Source organism: Grammomys surdaster, unplaced genomic scaffold, assembly GCF_004785775.1.
Source record: "Grammomys surdaster isolate TR1022 unplaced genomic scaffold, NIH_TR_1.0 61, whole genome shotgun sequence".
NCBI classification, from domain to species: Eukaryota; Metazoa; Chordata; class Mammalia; order Rodentia; family Muridae; genus Grammomys; species Grammomys surdaster.
This window is the reverse complement of record NW_021604563.1, coordinates 17,966,964-17,983,094: the sequence shown is the minus strand read 5'-3', so window position 1 is coordinate 17,983,094 and position 16,131 is coordinate 17,966,964. Positions and strand designations below refer to the sequence as shown.

General features: G+C 31.3%; 1 protein-coding gene across 3 annotated transcripts in view; it reads right to left on the bottom strand.

The window, feature by feature from the left end:
- Hdx (highly divergent homeobox) overlaps positions 1-16,131 on the bottom strand; it is a 201,415-nt gene that overhangs the window by 83,803 nt on the left and 101,481 nt on the right. Inside the window, exons 2-3 of one of the 3 annotated variants that reach the window (XM_028787297.1) lie at positions 9,288-9,347; positions 7,268-7,435 (exon numbers count right to left, since the gene is read on the bottom strand). The exons of 1 other annotated variant lie outside the window; for it this stretch is intronic. In XM_028787297.1, coding sequence (XP_028643130.1) covers positions 7,268-7,414 — 147 coding nt within the window. In that variant the 5' untranslated portion in view covers positions 7,415-7,435; positions 9,288-9,347. The remainder of the gene's footprint in view (positions 1-7,267; positions 7,436-9,287; positions 9,348-16,131) is intronic. One more of the 3 variants, XM_028787366.1, reaches the window with a different exon arrangement.

Here is a 16,131-nt window from a genome sequence, read left to right as displayed (position 1 = left end):
AGAGAAACCCATTTCTAAATGATAAATTGTATTCTTATCATAGAAACAAAGCCTACACACAGGCAAAAGGAAAAGATCCAATAAAGTATAATCGCAAGCATGATTAAAGACTGGCAACCTGAGAACATTAGTAAGAACATATTACTACTCCTCTCTGCCATAAGATCCATCCAATTAATATAAACTGAGAATTGCAAAAAATGTTTAAGAATTTCTAAAATTGTTTATATCCTTTAAATAATATTCTAGGAATATATCTTAAAATACAATTACAGTTTGACCAGTTATAAGTCTCTGCATTTACCCCTGCCCACAGCAAACAGGAGCTTCTCTAACCGAAGATGATGGGAGCACTAACCTAAGCATAAACATAGTTATTTAGACAGCAATTTGAAGAAGACATAGTATCCATTTTGCAAAATAACAGCAGTAGCTTCCCCAGCCACAGGTCTTTGACTACCAGTAGTAGAGTCCTTCCTGTATGGCAGGACTCCTATCTGATCAGAGTAGTTGGTTACTCACTTAACTGACTTAAACCTACCCCTTATTCCCCAACCTATAAGCAGATAATAACAGCCATGGAGAGGGCTTACCAGGTGCCAACCATCCCTGCAGATCTATAAGCAATTAATAGCTTCTAGGATAAGGAAAACACATTATTTTTCTTTAGTGACATAGCTTCTAGTAATGAGCCCATGTTTCTGTAATTCCTTACCTAGTAACCTAAAAACAGCCCCACTGAAACTTACAGTCATCAAAAAAGATAAAAAGAGAGAGTCAGAGGGACATGCAGAAAGAAATTGAAAAAGGGGGTGAAGATAGAAGTGGAAAGAGTAAGAGGATCAACAGGAATGGGAGGTGAGCAGGGGAGGGTAAGAGGAGATGAACGATAAAATATATTATGTACATATATAAAAATGCCATGGTGCAATTCATTATTATGCACAATTACTATACGATAATAACTATAAAAATGTAGGCACAGATGTAGATGAAGTTTATAGCTAATATTCATTATACACTTTCTTATAATATTAAAAAAATAAAAGCATACTAAAGGTCAGCTCTTTAACTCATTAGAAAATGCTCACTGTATTATTAATCAAACATGTATACATAATTGTCAGGCTTAATGACCTCTATTGTATAGATATACGTGATAACATGGTTTATTTCATATTACTATTTATACTGTTTTCAGAAATATTCATTATTTATATATACCTTAATTTGCATACAGTTTTCGTGTTGGCAGTTCCTTTCATGCAATGCTAGAAGAGAAATAGCTAAACTCTGTATTATCTAAGTGCCTTCCAATATACCAAAATCTTGTTTACCTCAAACCTCCAGTTTGAATCTCCTGTAGTTTTTACTAATCTGAGAACTGATAAAAGGTAAATATTTTAATTGGATTTTTGTGGCTACTATATTAATTTGATAGCCCATATCATGAATTATATATATCTATTTTTTGTATTGGGATATTTACCTTTTTACACTGATTCGTAAGAGCAATTTTCTATAAAGACAGTAACTTGATTACACAATGCCTTTGTTTTGTTGTTAATTTATGGTAGTCATTTACCTCTTTTACACTTTTCTCTTCTTAAAAAGTTTTATACAATAAATATGCATTACCTTTATAAACAAAAAAGTTATGAATAAAAGTAATACAATAGGTTGGCATTTAGGACTTAATTATAAAATACACTCTTCTATATAAATAATTTATTATAATTACCTTAGTATAATTCCCCTGAATTATGGTTCTTCTTAAAATATACAATAAAAATATTACAGTCCAAATGTGATTATGCAACTTTATATTAAAAATGTATATCATATGATAAACTACTAAAACACTATAATTTCTTAAGAATTAAACAAAATAAATGAGTAAATGAAATTCTTACATAAACTAGTCTCGCACATAAGTGATGTAAGGTTTATTTTTGCAAATTGTAATGATGTGCTTTAGAAAACCTTATAAATTACCCAATTTTCAGTGTTTACACAATGTATAGACACAATATTAATGTTGCTGAAATACTGTCTGTACTAGATTCTGCAATGACTATTCTTTATATATTATAGCTATTTTAGTAGGTGCCACTTTTTAAATTATGTAAATGAAGAAACTGAAGTCCAAAAATAATAGCTTTGAGAAAAATATTATGTTGGCAAGTAGCAATGATTCCAGGTGAATTCTTCTTGATCTCAAATATATTCTTCTTCTATTACCACATATAAAGCAACTAGAACTTCCTGAGCTAGTTATCCATCAACTATCTTACTTTTATGCTATTTTCAATAAAGAAAGGTTTCCAGAAACTGTAATGTTCCCCTTTGCTTCACATAACATAGTGAGAATTGTAAACTCACACTGACTTTCTTCAACAAGACAAGCAGGATCTACAAGCAGGATCTGAAATAGTTTTTGGATAAACATAATTTCTCAAAACGTGAATTTCATAAACACAAATATCTAAAATATGTTTCCAGATTTTCAATTTAAAACTGCATAAGAATAATGTATTCTTACATTACAAAATATGTGCCACTAAACTTAATAGAATATTAAGGAAAAGCACAGTGAATTGATAAAATATGAATACAGGAGCTATTTATTATAACTAGAGAACATCTCTGGACCATATGTCTTACTTATGTAATTTTATTGCTTACATATATAATAACTGTATATTATGCATAATAGCATATTAGCTTAATGTATTATGTATACATCATTGTAAAATACAGTAAAATATCATGTATATCTGAAATTCAGATATCCAGCAACTCAGAAACCTTATTTTTCTGGACTACTGTCAACACAGATGTCACAAGATCAGTCTATGTAGCTAATTAATACAGTGATTACTAATTTGTAGCCCACTTTCTCTGATTTTACATGTATTTTGAACAAAGACAGTATTATACTTTGCCATAAATTAAAAAAAAATTAGAAGTGGAGTAATAGAGGTTCCCAATGATAGGGCTCCCTGAGAATGATACACTAAACAATGCTCATTAAAAAGGAGGCTGGAAGGATGCAGACTCAGTCTCTGAGCAACCAATAGAGGTGTTTATATGTGTGTATGGACAAGAAAATGGAGGTAGTCAAGTTAAGAGTTTCCACTCTCTGAACTCTAATTAATATTCTTTTCTTTTTCCTCCAAACCATTTTCTGGCAATGGGAGTTTATATTTGCATTTCTTTTTATTTGTTTCCAAACCATTAAAATGATTTAGGATTCTGGGTAGTCTGAAAGACAGAAAAGTGGGAAGGAAAAGAATACTAGCAGACTGGCAGACAGGGAACATTGGGCTCAAGAAGAGAGTAGAGGTACAATAGACATCATAATTGCTTTGTGTCAATGGGAAAACTGAAGGAGTGAATGACACTTCTAAATAACAATAATAAGTAAAGCTAACATAGATGGACTGGCACAGATTCCCAGGTTATGTTTGGAAAATTAGAACTTAGTGGCAACATGATTTCTGGAATTTTGAAAGTCTTTGCAGAGAAATGTCCAAAACTATCCTACCTCAATTTGAGTAGTAACAAAATTCAGGACTACAGTATTGTAGCTCTCCTTTGACTTGTGGAACTGGGAGATTATAAAGCTATTTTTGAACTGCTACAGAAAACCACACACTTGATAGATTTTTATTGGAGGATTAAAAATAATCAGAATCAGAAAAGGAGAAGTCTAATAATTAAGATGAAGGAAGAAGACTAGGAGGACAATGATGAAACAGGCTCAGACGTGAAAGAAGAAAAGAGATTATTTTTTAAATTTTTTAAAATTTATTTTATATATGTGAGTACACTGTCAGAGTCTTTAGACACACCAGAAGAGGCATTACAGATGGTTGTCAGCCACCATGTGTTTGCTGGAATTGAACTCAGGTCCTCTGGAAGAGTAGCCAGTGCTCTTAAATGCTGAACCATTTCTCCGCCCCTCCATTCAAAACATTCTTATATTAAAGAAAAAAGGAAATCAGTTAAAGAGGAAAAAGATGGTCTTTGGGAAGAGGAAAGGGGATACAGAAGATGATGGAGAAGGAAAAAGATGACTAAAATATTCTAAGATCAGATTTGCTAGTATTCTTGGGTGTGCAAAACAGTGATCATATATTCCTTCTTCATGTATGATAGCTATACCATTAGGAATGATACTATGTATCTAGCTATATACAATAACTATTCAATAATTCCCATTGTGAAATTCTAACAGTGCTTAAAAACGAGTAAAAGTCACCCAGCCGATACCCTGTTCTGAAAGATATCTGTATTCCCCCTGAACACCCACACTCCAGTGTCATCCCCTTCCCCACATCCCGCCTTTCTGTGTTTATAACCCCTGTGTGAATGAATTACGATTTGAAAAAAATAAATTATTTAAAAAATGAGTAAAAGTGAACAGAAGGATTTTCTTTTTCAGTCAGATATGGATTTGAAGGAGAATGAGGAGACATATATAGGAGGACATGAAGGGAGGAAAAGGAAGAAAGAACTGTGACTATATTACTGTATATTAACATTTTAATCAATCATCTTACTAATATAATCAAATTAACAGTTGTCTGGTTTATAAACGCTTAGAATATCTAAACAACCTTAAAGACTTATTTTTGTGGAGGCTATTTTTCTACAGATTTTGTATTTTGTAAAACGTTGGAATTTATTTTAATGCTTTTGCATGGCAATATTTATTTTCTTAAATCTTCAAAGTTAATACTTTTGTACAGCTTCTTTCTTGACACAGGTTCGAGCTACATGGACAGGTTGGTCTTGAACTTGTAGCAACTCTCCTACCTCTGCCTCCTCTGTGCTGCAGTCCTGTGTGTGCACCACCATACCCAGCTCAACAGTACACTGAATAAGCCGTAGAGTGTTTAAAAAAATTACAACAGTCTTGATCCAGAAGGGAAATCATAAAAACAATGTAATGAAATTCATTAAGTATAATTGACATATGCTAATAAATGCTTAATAAATCACTGAACAACAAAAAACTAAGAGTACAATTATTTTCCAAGTTTCCTATCATAGAAAAGAACAAAAATATGTACTTAAGAAATACTTCTACCTAACATGTTATAAATAAAGAAAATTCATTGAGGGCTACAAAAATTAAATCTCACCCAAAGCTGCTCAGTTATAAGATCTAAAATTTAGCAATGCTTATCAGATATAAATGTCCACCCCTTATAAATGCATCATTCATCAAAAGGAAAACGAAAAACATGTCAGAAAAACTAAGATAATGAGAATCAAAGGTGGTGATCTAGCAAGCAGGCTCTACATAGGAAAAAAGAATGGAAAATATTTGAATTGCCAATATTTGGAGGTCTTAAAATTCTCTTGCAGTTCTATCTTTTAAATTTACTACCTCTAAGTTTCTTTTTTCAGTACAGAGATATTTAATATCATCAGCATTTTATAATCATTATCACTACTTAACGTCAGAATATTTTTTTCTTAGTTTTGAGGGGTTAGCACACAAAAGAATAGGTTTCATTATAGTATTTTCATACTTTCGTCTTCTAAATTAGTTTACTTTTGCCTATATCTCAGTGTTCTTTTGTCTGTTTACTTCATAGTGATTATTTTTACTTGGATGTTTTAGTCAGCCTTTTAAGTTCACTTTACATACAGAGTAAATACTGAATATAATAGACTTAAAATTCTTCAGAAAAACAGTAGCTTTATATTAAAAATAATAAAGATCTCTCTCAAGTGGGACAGATAAACAGCAAAAGATGAGGGAGATTGTAGATTTAAAAATGTATAAACTGCTCTGCTGAGCCTTTGTCTGAGTAGAAAAAAGAATGAATATTATGTTGGGATGTAGATTTGAAATACTGACCACTGATGATTTCCTGGAATGAAGAAAATTGATTGCTTTACAAAGGTCCTTACATCTATACAATATTATAGTCACAATCCTACATTCTAAGAATTTAAACCTATTACTACCATTGTTTTAGATTTTCACTCCATGAGCAGTAAAAATATATAATTTCTATATTCAAACATAATAGTATTAGTTATCAGGGGAAGAATTCAATGATAAATTTGAAATATAAAAGATGGTCCACATTTCAGCTGTCTGGGAAGGTGATTTACTTCAAAGTTATGATGAGACAAAGGGGGAAAGTCCAGGGAAATATCAGTTGGAAAAAGAGTTTATTTGTATACAGCATAATCTCATCAACTTGAAATATTTTATTATCTTTAATTTAAATGGTGCATTTACAGCTACCAAAAGGAGATATTTCTAGTTTTTATAGAAATGTCAATCTGATAGTTGATTTTAGACAATAAGAATACTTTCCCTTATAATTCATGGCATAATTTACTATCTGAAAGTGAATAAATTCTTAAGTTCTTAAGAAATAATTTTGAAACCACTCTATCTGAAGATCTTTTCTCTAGTGTCTTTGAAGGTACAATTGTACAGCAAAATAAACTTGAAAAACATATATCCCTGTTTCCAAAAATTAACCTAGTGAATATTATGGACAGGAAAGTTGTTAATCTTTGAATCAGTAGGGTTCCACAGCAAAAGGATTTGTAGAATTTTTAAATAAATATGAAAAGACAAATGCATCCAATAAAATCAGTCACTAGTTCTGTTAGATTTATCACTTGCCTCCTCTCTACCACTTCATTGCTGTTCAGGAATGTGGAGCAGCTCTGATTTTATTTGTATACAGAATAAGAATGGTTGCAATAATTTCTTCCTTTGGGATTCCCTGTCTCAAACTTACTAACCATTAAATATATACATTTTACTTAGAAAGAGAATATATCTATAAAACAAATTGTACTTTCCTGAAAAGAGAAACTCTCAAATCCTAAATGTCTAAGAAAAAAATATTAAATACAACAACAAAAAAGCTAGGTAATAGTAATTACTTCAGAAAAATCTCTGTTTCAATAATCATGGTGGAGGCCTTGTACAGATTGAGTTTCAATAAAGCATATGATCAACAACCCATAATTGATGTATTAGTTCAAAGATTTATATAAGAGATATGTCCATACGGCAAGGGTTTTTGTGTTTTCGTGGTATTTATAAAAATAAATAGATACTAGGTGGGTTTCTCTATTTATCAAAATAGTATTTTTACATCAGGGAAATGAAGCTATTGTGTAAAGTTAGGACTTCATACCCTGAATAGTTTTTTTCTTATAGTAAGCAAATATCATTTGTAATAAAAAGCTATAAATTCAAGTGCAAGACCTCAATACTTACCCTGACTACACTGAAGTCCAGCTTAGTCTCCTGTGCACACTGTAATATGAGCTGAAAGCAATTTTTACTTTGATTTGTCATTCCATTTTCATAATAACGCTGTAAAATCCTTTGTTGCTCTACAGTAAATACAGAACGTAGATTCATCTAAAAATAAAAGAAGATACTCTGAAAATTGGAATAAAAATTTGGTAGGTGTAGATTTTGAACACTTCTTTTTTTGATACACTTTCAGTGTTTCTAAGCTGCACAATTTATGTAAATTAATTAATCCTCATTAATGGGCAGTAATTTGTGTGCTAAAGGGAGATAGCTTCTCCCTGAAAAATATATACAAACATTTAATTTGCTTGGAAAAGCACAAATTTCAAAGACAGTAACATAGAAAATGAAAAAGAGAAAAGAGTCAAGCTCTTATCTGGTTAGTGTCAGTTCATGGGGAAAAATGGTTTTCAAGGAAATAAATATTTATGGCGAGTAAAGCCAGAGATGGTGTTAGCCATACGTAGTCAATTATCAAAAGGGACACTCACTGTTCTTTGTTAAGAAAAGCATCTGGCATATGTCTTAACAGTCAGAAGCTGTGCTCGAAAACAAAGGGGACTCTTTTTTACTCCTCTCATTCTGAGATAAAAGAAATTTTATCATATATTTAAAAACCTCTCTTTTTAATTTTTTGTTTATTTTGATTCTGCTCTTGAGATGGGTTCTCATGTAGTACAGGCTGGCCTTGAACTCCTTATCTTCCTGCCTCTACCAAATGCTAGGATTACAAGAGTTCACAAACACCCTCAGCTCAACTAAACATTTAATTCAGGATTAGAAACAAATAGAAGGGGTTAATAACCATGAAAGTACTGTTGCTTTATGTAATACTATCCAAAATAATTATTTTAATATCTATAGTATATAAATTAAAATTCAAAATGAGTATAACTTACTAAAACCATATGGAAACTCTGTCCTTTTAAATTAAATTGACACGATCAAAATTAGACAATGTAAGTTTACTTTTCCTGACAATGGATGAGATGTTTAATATGAAGGGCTAAGAATTTTGTGTATCTCACAAGAAAATGGCAGATCAAACACTATTTTTAAAGGATGAATTATAGTAGTGCATTTTTTAAAAGAACATTTGTAATTTGGTTAAGGGAAATTTGGGTTTCTGTTAAGAATTTTTCACACAGGAAGAATTTCTTGAGGAAGTCAAAATTAGAAAACTGCCACAACCAAAATACCATCAGTCAAATTAAACACTTTCCCTAGTATACAGTATATTGAAACAATCAAGGTCATCAATATGGAAATACAAATTATTTCTCCCTACTCTAAATACTTATAATATTAAATCCATCTAATAAAAAATTAATGAATCATAAAGTCTAACCATACACTACACTATGTTATTGGATTTTGTTTTTTATTTTTTAACTTTGCTCCTTGCTCACACAAACTCTTCTCTATCTGTTAAGAGATTTGATTAAAGTAAATTATTGTAAGAGAGGCCACAGGAGAAATGAGTGTAGAGTTTATTTCAGGAACATCCAGAAATAAAGACCTCCATTAACTTTCTGAAGGAGAGTTCTGAAGGATGTTCAGTAATGTGGATGTCAACTTGACCAAACACTCAAGGATGATTGCAACAGTAGGTAGGGACAGTATCCATCAGATCAATTTGTACTAATATGGGTTTCAACTCTCAGAGTTTACCCTAAATGGTTCAACCACAGTCAGAAGATGATCCAGAAGATGGAAGTCAAATATCTGACATACCTCATCTGATTTAGAAGCAAGGTATCCGGGAATGGATTCTGAGGGTGGTGAATTGAAATTATGAATAATTCAAATTATGCATAATTAGGAAAATCACTCTGATCCTTTCCTGTACAGCTGCATCTACAGTAAAATCCTACACTGCAGGATGCAGTTGATACCCAAGTGTGAGCATACCTCCCTAGAAATATAGGATAAACTATTTTCCTGTTGGCTGGCTACATTCACTACATTTATAATGAACAGCTGGACTTCTCCACTGATAAACAATATGCAAATGCAAGTGACCAAACACCAAACACATCTATAGAAATGCAAGGACTTTTTAAGTTTTTCCCTTAAATTCAACACTAACATAAAAAAGACACTTTGCTGAAAGGAGCTATTTTTCTTTTAAGTTACTAAATAACCCATCTGAATAAGATGTCATTATACCTACCAATCATAGCTATGCTTGTCTATATTAAATGAACACACAGCCAAAATTGGTAACCATTTACAAAGCAATAATCAGAAATATCCCTTTAAAAATAATCCATGTAAAAAACAAACTGGTGTGCCATTGGTTCCATGGACTCAATCACTGGATTAACATGGAAAGAGGTTCTGAATTGGGTGGCTAATAAGATCACAGAACGTTTAGCCTTACCTCAAGATTCTCTAGTTTTATATTCTATGCATCTCCTCATCTACCCAGCACATACCAGGCCACAGGAATAAGACAGCCTGTATGCTACTTAAGCTGAGCTGTTTACTATTCATCAAATCACTTAATTTCCTTGAGCATACTGTTCCTGGTCTGTAAAATGCTGGGCTGCACAATTTGACTTGCCCACTAATTAATCTCAGTTCCTACAAGACAGAAATTTGAGTTCACTTTTCTCAAATTCTCAACAACATAATTTGTATTGTTCATATAAATAAGCCCTTAAATTAATAATTTCAAGGATCAAATTTCTCGTTCTTTTTAGCTTCAAGATTCAGTATTTTAATAAGGACTCTGAACTAATGAGAAAAGATAAATTATGCTCAGCATATCATATTCAAACCACCAGAGCAATGACTGACTATTTAAAACTTGTTTCTTTAGGGGTACAAAAGACATACATCTTCTAGAAATGACTGCTTCCTTACATATTCCTAATACCCAATACTGTATACTCAGGTGGAAATAGCTCCGGTCAATCCTGAGATCAGAGTGCTTTTACATATTGGATGCCATATTTAAATCCCACACTTAAAGCCCAATGTTTAAATAATGTTCTCACTGTTTAATTAATTTGAAAATTCATTACAACTATTCACTCTTTGAAACTTTTATAAATGAGATGAGTAGACAAATCTATCACTAATTCAGATATAATACATTTTTAGTATTAAAATTTTGAGTTTTAGGTCAGTGTTTTGTTTATAAAATGAAGTCAGAAATAATAAAAGCCATATAAGTCTTCAACAAATATGTCTGTATTAGCATTGTCCTTTTTACACATTACTGTTATTCCGTTTTAAATTTCATGCAGCAAAAACTCATTCTTTTGAAAGTACGGTTGTAGTAAGGCAAATGTATATACTCATAAATCTATCATGGCAGTCCAAATACAAAATATTGCAAGTTCTCCCAAATATTTCTTTACACTACCTCTTTGTAATCAATGCCTCTAGCTACCCCAGTTTGTGTCACCCACGAAGAATTCCAAATATATGACATCATACAGCATGGTCTTCTGAGTTTTGCTCTTTTCATTCAGTATATTATATTTCAGACTAATTTGTGTTTTCAATAGTTTGCTCTTTTCTTTCAGAGTTTTATTTCATTATGTGAATATACCTTCCTCAAAATATTCCTTTCCTGATGAACATCTGGGTTCTTCCAAGTTCTTGGCAATTATATACAAAGTGGCTAAGAAAATGTATGTGCAATTTTATGCATAGAAATAAGTGTTCACTTCTTTTGCATAAATGCCTAGGAGTAGTATTGCTGAGTCATATGCTTAACTGTCTACGTTATATGCTTTTGAATGCAATATTCAATGAAAGATTACATTACTTCATTTCCTCATATGCATTTGTTACTGCCAAGACTATTAAAAATGTGGTTGAAAATGTGTGATTTGTACATTACTATGGTTCCATTACTTTGTATTTTTCTTGTCATTCATGGTGTTGAACAAGCACATATACTCTCTTGTCATCTATGTATCTTGTTTAATATTTTAAAGTTTTAAAGTACTAATTTAAAAAGTGATATCAACTAGAAAGACAGCCCTTAAGACACTACTTCTGATAAGCATATATAATCCAGTATATATAATGAACACGGAAGATTGCATTTGATTTAAAACATACCTAAAGTATTTGAGAAATATTTGAACAAGATACTTATATAAACAAGATAGGTGGGAAAGTGTAGCAGATCTAGGAGTTGTGGAATGGGAAACCATAATAAGAATATATTTTATCAAAAAATGTGTTCAAATTAAAATTTTTACAATATGAATTTGAGAGTGAGGGGCTAGGGCCTGAGAGATGAATGAATGGACTGTGGGAGAAGTCATCAGAACAGGGAAGGGGGAAATAACATAATCATATTTTAGTTAACATTTCAAAACATATTTCACAGATCAGGGGTTTTAAATTTGATGAAGTCTATACCCTTTTATTGACTGTGCTTTTTATATTAGTTTTGCTTGAATTGGACTATTCTATACCCGATACCTTTTCATACAATTTTTGGCCTTAGTTTGGAATTCTGCTGTGATTGTGTCTGTGATTATACTGAATCTATAGGTCAACTTAATGAAATTAATTATCTTAGCATTATTATGTTTCTTAATTCATCAATGTATTTAGTTAGATGTTGATTTCTGGTTTTTCAACATACAGATCAAACACTTGTAATGTTAAAATTATACAAATAGCAGGGCGGTGGTGGCGCACGCCTTTAATCCCAGCACTTGGGAGGCAGAGGCAGGCGGATTTCTGAGTTCGAGGCCAGCCTGGTCTACAGAGTGAGTTCCAGGACAGCCAAGGCTACACAGAGAAACCCTGTCTCGAAAAACCAAAAAAAAAAAAAATTATACAAATATATTTTATTTGCTAGTAGGATGTTACTATAAATTTTATTCATTTTTAAATTTCCAGTTGTTCTTTGTTATTTTATTGATACACTGCTGTTTTGCTATGTTGAGTTTGCAGCTGAAAACTTTACACAGTTCACATATTACTTACAGAAGCCTTTTATTTTGTACTTGGTACATTCTAAACTTACACCTTTCACACAGATAGGCTTACTTCTTCTTTTCCAATATTTATGTCTTTTATTTATCTAACTTGCCTTATTATACTGGCTAGGAACTACAGAATGTTTTTTTTTTTTTTACTTAATAAGTATAACATTTCACCCTTTTGCTTAATTTCAGAGCAAAGATTAAGTCTTTCACTATTAAGTACAGTATCATTTGTAGATTTATCAATATTACCCTTATTAGGTTAACAAGAGTATCTTGTATTTTCATTAAATGGAATACCATCAGCATTATCAGTAGGTGATTTATTTCTCCATGTTTTTGCATATCTATTGAAATGACAGTATTTTTTGCTCTCTAATATTTTGACATGGTAAATTATGTTATTTGATTTTGAAATGGTAAAACTACCTCCATTCCTAGCATAAATCCCAGTTGTGGTACACGCATTTGATTTTATATATCACTTGTGTTGACTTATAAATATTTCTATTACCACTTTTGAGTCTCTGTATTTTGGGGATATTTCTAGTTCTCTTGTGCTATATTTAGCATTCCTACAATGTTAATGAGTAACAAAATAGATTTTCTCTATGTACTCTAAATGAGATTATATAGAACTGCTATATTTCATTTTAAATATTTGTTTGAACTTATCACATAAAACTATCAATGGTCATCAAGATAACTCAGAGGATAAAGATACTTGCCACCAAACCTAATGCTGACTTACATCCCCAGGTTCCACACTGTGCAAGCAGAGAACTGACTCCTGAAAAATATCCTTCAACTTCCACTTAAAACAGATTCATAGGGAAGATCTTATACCATTGTTTTGAGATATATTTTTCACAAATATAAGCAATTATCATTATACATTTCAATTTCTAAGAAGCATTTCATTCATGTTCTGCAAATTTTGGTAACAATTTAAACTTACCCTTCAGTTTACAGTACTTTCAAAGTCCCTTTATTTAGAGTTTAATTAAAATATGTAGGTATGATATTTTTGCTATTTATTTCTACTTGAGAAAGCAGAGAATATACTTTGAGTTACATAAAAAGGGGGAAACTTACCCATGTATAGTCAGTCATTTCTCTAAATTCTGATTTCTTTCCAAGTCTGTTTGGTTTTGTTCAGTTCCAAAATTCTTTTGGGAATTTTAATTTTTATGTACCTCATATTGCTAAATGTTCCATGTATAGTTAAAGGACTATGTATTCTACTGTTGCATGAATGTTTCTTTAAATGTCAATTGGATTACAATGGCTCATATTATTGTTTGAGCTTTCTATATACTTACTGATTTTTCTGACTATCTTTTAAATACATTACTGAAAGAATGAAGTCTTTAAGTATAGTTAGGAATTTTTTCTATTTTTATATATATCAGGTTTTGCTTTATGTATTTTAAAAATCTGTTTTCAGCACACTGAGCACTGTCATACATTTTGGTATACTGAACTTTTATTCAATAGTCATTTTCTACAGGCCACTTATATTCCTTGCGTTTTTCCTTGGTTTGCATTCAACTATGCTTGATATTAATCTATAATCTTCAGGGTTTTTTATATATCTTTGTCTCAATATAACATTTCCTGTCATTTTACTTCTAATCTGCCACTATAAGGTGGATCTTTTTATAAAGCAAATAATTTAAGTCTTTTTTATTTGTTTGTTTTAATTTTTCATTTTTTTGGTTGGTTGGTTGGTTGGTTGGTTTTGGTTTGTTTGTTGAGACAGGCTTTCTCTATGTGTAGGTCTGGTTGTCCTGGAACTTGCTCTGTAGACCAGGCTGGCCTCCAACTCAAGAGATATGCAGGCCTCTTTCTCCCAAGTTTAAGGCATGTGTCGCCACCACGTGGCAAGCAATTACAACACTAGTATTAAATATACTGAGATAATTAGACTAATATATATTACTTAATCATTTTTTGACTGACATTTTGTTCTTTGATACTTCCCTTCCCATTTGTTGTTTTATTTATATAGAAATATGGGATCATGTAGTTTAATAGTTGATGAATGTATGTATTTTTTCTCTCATACTGGCTTTGAAATCATATATAGCTAAGGGTGGCATTGACCTCCAGATCTTCTTGAATCTATTCCTCAGGTATTATAGGTGTGGGCAACCATGCCTAGGATTTTTCCAATTTATTTGGAATTATTTTAATAGTTTTTCACTTTATGTTTAATTCATCAGATTTCTGGCTACAATCCTATATACATTTATAGGTAGTATAGCCTTTTCTCAAAGATAGCATGTTCACTTCTTAGATACTTTCTTTTCAGTTTCATACATTTCTGCCTTTAAATGTTACTTCCTTCTTTTTCTGGTAGTGGGTGTAATCTTTTGTTTCCCAAAATTTAGAGATCTCCCAAATAATTTGATTACTGATTTTCAGTTTTACTGCATTATGACCAGAGAACATCCTTTCTAGGAGTTTTTTGTTTGTTTTGTTTCATTGATTTTGACAGTTTGATAACCTCAAATATGGTCCATGTTGATCAAATATTTATGAGTACCTTAGAATTACATGTATTTTGTTATTGTTTCATAGAGTATACTAACCAACTAAGGTAAGCTGACTGAGAGTGTCAGTTAAGTCTTTTAAAAGTAATTGATTTTTGACACTACATTTGTAGCAAATACTAAGAAAAGGTATTCAGCTCTCAGAATACAACAGTGTCATTGTTTCTTTTTTAGGATTGTGCTTCAAATTTTAGAGTGCTATTATTTGATACAAATTGTTTAAACATTTTATATTTTAATTTATTGATCCCTTTATTAAAAAGAATGGTCCATCTTTATCCCTAGTAATTTTTTCCTTTTTAACTCTTATCTAATATATTGATATAATATGGCTTTCTTCTCATGGTATATTTTTTCATCCATTTATATGTGTCTGTGTCTTTATATTTAAAGTTAGTTACTTGTAGGCAGTTTATGCCTTTAGATGGCCTAATTTGACAATTTTTAAATGACATAAACATCAATATGGTTGCATTTAAATGTATAATATGCTTAATTGTTCCCTATTTGTCTATTTGTCCAGCACATTCTTTGTTTTTTATTATTATCTTATGTTCATTAAATGTTTTTGTGATTCTAACTTATTGGGGTATCACTCTTTGTTTCCTTACTCATTGGAGACAGTGGTATACCTGTTGAACTTATTGCCGTATTAAGTTGTATGATACTATTTCACATGAAAGAGTCTTCCAAAGATATCCTTTAATTCCTCCACTCACTAGCCTTTATTTTGTTGCTAAACAATGTTGTCTTACTATGTTTTAAATCTTTCAATAAATTTTCATTAAAAAATTAAGGAGTGATTTTTAATATGATTTCTTAATATGATTTTTTAAATGGAAAAGATCTTTCTTTTTTTTCACCCACAGATGTAATTTTCCAGTATTATTTTTACTATCACAAACTCCATATTTCAATTTGCTTTCATTGTCTTCTTCTCTAAAAAGAGCTTTAATAATATTGATAGAGTACACCTGCTACTGGAATGTTTTTGAAACATTTTTCTTTCATAAGCGAACTACATTTATCTTGCTTTGACATTTTTGATAAGGAATTTGGGTTGATCTTTTTTTTTTTCAAAAGAGACTGTCATGTATTTCAGGATAACCTTGGGCTCATTCTGTATGTAACCAAGGACTCATTTTGTCACCAAGAACTAGATTTCATTACACTTGTATTTATATATTTATTTATTTAGTCATCTTTAATATTTATTTTTTTAAAGTTAACCTCCCTCTCTCCTTCCTTCCTCCCTCCCCTCTCCCTCCCTCTCTCTCTCTCTTTCTCCCCCCCTTGCTCTCTCCTT